This window comes from Otolemur garnettii, unplaced genomic scaffold, assembly GCF_000181295.1.
Source record: "Otolemur garnettii isolate 467f Iridium unplaced genomic scaffold, OtoGar3 scaffold00104, whole genome shotgun sequence".
In the NCBI taxonomy this organism is placed as follows: domain Eukaryota; kingdom Metazoa; phylum Chordata; class Mammalia; order Primates; family Galagidae; genus Otolemur; species Otolemur garnettii.
In genome coordinates, this window is record NW_003852499.1 from 2,380,829 (window position 1) to 2,385,979 (window position 5,151).

The 5,151-nt window shown below is 54.6% G+C and overlaps 2 protein-coding genes across 2 annotated transcripts in view; one reads left to right on the forward strand and one right to left on the reverse strand.

Annotated features, from left to right (window-relative positions):
• Positions 1-2,403, reverse strand: part of LTBR (lymphotoxin beta receptor) — a 10,232-nt gene extending 7,829 nt beyond the window's left edge. Inside the window, exons 1-6 of the mRNA XM_003796478.3 lie at positions 2,145-2,403; positions 1,918-2,014; positions 1,453-1,578; positions 1,220-1,372; positions 762-858; positions 504-601 (exon numbers count right to left, since the gene is read on the reverse strand). Of these exons, the coding sequence (XP_003796526.1) occupies positions 504-601; positions 762-858; positions 1,220-1,372; positions 1,453-1,578; positions 1,918-2,014; positions 2,145-2,240 (667 nt within the window). The 5' untranslated portion in view covers positions 2,241-2,403. The remainder of the gene's footprint in view (positions 1-503; positions 602-761; positions 859-1,219; positions 1,373-1,452; positions 1,579-1,917; positions 2,015-2,144) is intronic.
• SCNN1A (sodium channel epithelial 1 alpha subunit) overlaps positions 1,982-5,151 on the forward strand; it is a 31,862-nt gene continuing 28,692 nt past the window's right edge. Inside the window, exon 1 of the mRNA XM_003796413.3 lies at positions 1,982-2,032. Within this exon, the coding sequence (XP_003796461.2) occupies positions 2,005-2,032 (28 nt within the window). The 5' untranslated portion in view covers positions 1,982-2,004. The remainder of the gene's footprint in view (positions 2,033-5,151) is intronic.

Sequence of the window (5,151 nt, forward strand, 5' to 3'; positions counted from 1 at the left end):
TCCTGGGCTCAAGCGAGTCTCCCGCCTCAGCCTCCCAAGTAGCTGGGACCACAGGCGCCCGCCACAATGCCCGGCTATTTTTTGATTGCAGCTGTCATTGTTGTTTGGTGGGCCCAGGTTGGATTTGAACCCACCACCTTAGGTGTATGTGGCTGGCACCTTAGCCACTTGAGCCACAGGTGCCAAGCCAAGAAAATTTTTTTAAGAGATGCGGTCTCACATGTTGTCCAGACTGGTCTTAAACTCCTGAATTTAAGCAGCCCTCCTGCCTGGGCCTCCCAAAATGTTGGGATTACAGGCGTAAACCACTACTCCTGCTCCATATATATAAATTAAAAAGTGTATGTTTAGATAAACTAGTCTAGGGATACTCTAGTTTCTCTTTAAGGAACTTCTTGCCCTGATTTGGGGAGGGAAGAATTCATCTTTTCTCCACTTTTTAGGTGGGGTGGATAGGGCATTTTCCAGATATTCCCTTGTGTCCCTTAGCCCTGGCCCCTTACCTGCCATCTCAGGGGGCAGTGGCTCTGATGCGTTTCTGCAGCTTGTGTCATACTGGGCGGTGCCTGGAGCTGCCTCCACCAGACCCTGGTCCTCACACCTGCAGAGGAAAGAGAGACCTATGACCTCTACATGCTCTCATCCATCAGTACCCCAACTTAAGTGGGCATATGGGGCTGGAAGTGGTGAGGGTAGACCATAGTGTCAAGAATGGTGGTGCCTCTCAGAGGATGAAAAGATCATGGGTGAGGCACACTCACCTGGTATGGGGCTGGCAGCGAGCACTGGGGGAGGAGGTGTTCTGGAAGTGCCCTGCCTTGCAGGGGACACAGTTGTTGTTAGCCTCCCCAACTTTACCTGGCAAGAGAAAGGCAAGCCAGCCAGAGTGAATGAGAAGGGAGCCTTTTGCCTCACCCTGAACTTCCTTCATACCCACTGGATGGCCTCCTACTGTCCCATCCACCCTATCTGTACTTCCCACCTTTCTCAAGCTTCCCTTTGCTGCCCACCATTTTACTCAAGAGTGCTGAGAGACCCCCTCCTGCGTCCCCTGGATTTGTCCCAAGTCTGTTTCCGTGAGCACAGAATAAGAAGAGGCATCTTATGCTCAGAACTACCTGGAGGATCGCCATGGACACAGCACAATCTTCCCTGGCCCCCATGTAAGATAGCAGGCACCCAGCCTCCTTTTCACCCTCTGCCTTCAGTGACCTCTGACCTTGGAGCTCAGCTTCAGTGCCAGGGGGGCAGTCAGAAAGTAGCTCGCAGTGCGTACACTCATGGGTCCTAGCTGCACAGAACATTCCAGGCTGGCAGCGGCATTGGGTTTTCCTCTTGCTGGTGCAAGGCTCAACCTCCTCAAGGCCCATCACTGGGGGGAGATAGGCGGGCTCAGGTGAGAGCTGTGTGGCAGGAGCTCCCAGCCCTCCTCCCCAGGTATACCCCACTCACCGGAGTCACACGGGCGGCATAGGTGGCAGGAGGAGACGTAGTTCCAGTGCTCAGTGTAGGAGTTTTCAGAGCACGTGGTGCAAACTGTGTCCCGGCTGCGGCTGCACTCAGCTGAGGCATAGGTGCCTAGGACGTGAGTGGGGCAGTAGGAGGTTAGGAGACAGGGTTCCACCTTCACCTCTGCTGCTCGCTGTAGGAGCTGGTCCTGTGCCTCAGTGTCTCCCTCATCACTCCACCCCAGCCCTGCAGCTACCTCTCAGCTAGGGACAGAGCCAAGAGGCCCGCCCAGTGAAGAGGGCAAATCACAGAGCCTGCAAATGACGGTCGGCCAGTTTCTCACGCTCTGTCTCTGCCAGCTAGTTTTCCTGGAGGACAGTGTCCTCCTTCTCTCTGAGGCAGCAAGGGGGCTAGAGCCCCCCGGAACCCATCTCCGTGTCCCAGGCTTTCTCCAGCATTGCCTCTCACCTGGTGGGCAGCGGGAGCAGCAGACCCGGTGCCTGGGCTCGTAGTACTCCTTTTCCTGGTCCCTGCAAGTCTGGTTTTCTGAGCTGTATGGGTGCACCTTCAAGGGGAAATGGAGGTAAGGGGAGAATAATTAGTCAGGGGTCAGTTTGGGAGGGCAGAGGGCCCACAGAGGGGCTGCCCACAGACCGCTTCCCTGCCTTCACCCACTCCCACCGGCCCTCCCTCACCAGCTGGAGGTGGGAATCTGCCAGGAGCCCACAGAGACCCAGCACAAGTGGCCCCAGGGCCAGGCCGCCAGCAGCGGTAGCCCTAGGCAGACGCATGGCGGCCACTCAGCCAGTCAGTCAGATGGGTGGGGGGCCTGGAGGAAGGTGGGAGGCCGACGTCCTGAGCAGAGACAGGAGCTTCCCCAGCCTAGCCTCTGGAAATGGACTCAGGGGCGATGTGCCCCCCGGGGCCGGGAGCGGCCAGGCCTGGCCTGCAGGCCTCCAGTGACCGCCGCTGGGCTCAGGAAGTGGGAGTGGAGCGAGCTGGCTGCGGGGGCGGGGACAGGGAGCGCTGGGAGCTGAGGCTTGCCTGTCGCAATCGCATCGGGGGAAGAGGAACAGGCTTGGCTGGGCCGGAGGGGGTGGCCGGGAAAGCACGTGAGGGCAGCAGGGCCGGAACCAGGCCGCCTCCCTTCTTTGGAAGCCTGACCAGGGAGAGAAGGGCTGAGGCTGGGCCCAGCTGGTGGGAAAGGGGCGGCAGAACTAGTGGAAGGTCCTCAGATAGGCCTCCAAGAGCCCAGCTGGGGCAGCCCTGCCCAGGGAACAGAGGGAGCTCAGGAAAGGTGCTGGATCTGAACAGCAGAGGGCAGGGGAAGAACAAACATGGAGAGTGCTCTGAGCAGAGAGCCTGGGGGCAGATGCAGTGTGGGGGGGCCCCGGGAGTCTGAGTAGGCAGATGCCTGGCCACGTGACTTTTTAAGACAAATTAGAAGGGAATAACAAGCCAGCCAGCCCTCCACCCTGCTAACCCAACCTAGTCCACACATGAGTGGGCACAGGTCACCTATGAGACACTTGCAGGGTGCAGCAGGCCCTCCTCCCTGTCCTTAGGAAACCTCACTCTCAAGGAGAAAATGGGGAGGACTGCAGCCAAAGTTCCTGGGGAGTAAGGGCCAGCTAGGCTAAGCTGGGCAGCCCCAACCCTCAGTTCCAGCTTCCCTGCCCACAAGCCTTTGGCTCCCTTTGAACTGGAGAGGGCTGAGAGCTCACCCTGTCCAGCCCCTCACCTTGAGGATGAAGAAGGTTGAGGCTCAGTGTGACACATGAGGAGACCAGGATCCCAGGGCGACTTAATCTGGTCCCTGCTCCCTTTCTTCCCGCCATCTCTCTCAACCCTTTAACACACCTTCTTACCGCTAGCTTTCTGGTCCTCTTGTCTAACTCTTGCCTGTGCTGGAGGAGCCACTCGGTCTCTAGGAAGCACGCCCTGCCCTAGGCTGAACAGCTTCTGTGAAGACTGCTCTCCTGCTGGTCTTGTCTGCTTCTCCTCCAGGCTGGGAGGTCTGCAGTGGCCCGGGCAGAGCAGCACATAACCCATGTCCAATACCTATTTATTGAATAAACAGATGATCTCCACACCACATAGCCAGTCCATGGCAGAACCAGCCTAGAGTCCAGGTCTCCTGATTTCTAGGTCCCAGCTCACTCTAATAGCCGTGCCACTTCCTTGTGACTCCAGGTGTCTCCCTCCCTCGGGATGAGGGGTTAACTTCTTCTCTTGAGATAGGTTGCATCGTCCCTTTCCCTGAAAGGCCCTGTTCAGCACTCTTCATTACCCTGGTTTGTCTGATAGCTGGACAGGCTCTGGGTGGAGGTATAAGAAGTGCTTGAGAAAGAGTGAGTCTGGGGAGGAGACGTCATAAAAAGGTAAAGGGACCTGCCTGCACTTTAGACATTTTACTCTGTGAGGCTGTTTCTCCTCACATGGGCAGCCCAGGACCCATGCTCTGCTGGCAACTCTAGATACAGAATTGACCGAGGCTGCCGGGAATGGGAGGCCAGTATCAAGGCTATTGCTTCTTCCAGGTCAACAGAGATTGGGGGGCTGGGGCCTGGGGCTGGACTCACTCCTGAGCTCCTAAATGCATAAAGAATGCATGTGTATCAACTCTAGGTACTTTTCTTTCTTTTTTCTTATTTTATCAAAGAAATTTCACATACAACATAATATACAAAAGCAGAGAAGGTAATATTGGGTCCCCTTCTACATGTACTCTTTATCCAGGTTCAACTCCTGGCCAGTTTTATTTCTTCTGTATACCCTTCATCCACCAGTGCACGCGCATGCACACACACACTCTCTCTCTCTCTCTCTTTTAATCCCAGACATCGTATCATTTCATTTAAAAATATTTCAGAATGTTTATTCTAAAAGACAGGAACTCTTTTTCTTTTAATTGAGGTATAAATGATACACAATGAAGCACATAATATACAGTCAGCCAGCACATTTTCACTTTTGTATATTCTTGTGTCTCCACCCCTCAGCCCCCACCCACTCCAGAGCACTTCATTTCTTGCACTACAAAAGGTCACTCCATGCTCTTCCCAGTCAAAACTTTCTGCTTCGCAGGTGACTCCTATCTCAGATCCTGTTTAACCTCAGCAGGCTGATCTACAGCCTCTTTCTGTAGCCAGTCCCATCAGTCACTTCAACCCTTAAGTCCTAAGGAAAGGACTAAGATCTGGTTTTCATTAACCCTGGCCCCCACATGTTACCTCTCTGAGTCTCTCTTTTTTATCTGAGGCAAGGCTAGAGTGCAGTATCATCATCATAGCTCATTGTAGCCTCCAACTCCTAGGCTCAAACTGTCCCCACCTCGACTCAGTCTTCGTACCTGGCCCTCTCAGGGTCTCTTTTTTGTGCCAGTCAGCTGCTGGTTTGCTCTTAGATCTGTGCATCCCCCCCACCCCGCATCCCCTCCACTCCCCACCTCCCCCACCCTCTGCCATGTCACAACTGGGAACTACATTTCCCAAATATTTTTCCCTCTGGCCTCTGAGGTAGGTTTAACCAATACGAGGCATTGGTATAAGACAGGTGGGTAAGAGAGCTGAGAAGAAGCCAGGCTATGTCTCCCCTCTCTACTTTATCCCTTTGTCTGCATTGATTGTGTTTGTTCCTTCCCTCCTTCTACAACCTGCATTGCTTTGGAGGCTTCTTGGTCTCTTTCCAGCCCTAGGGATA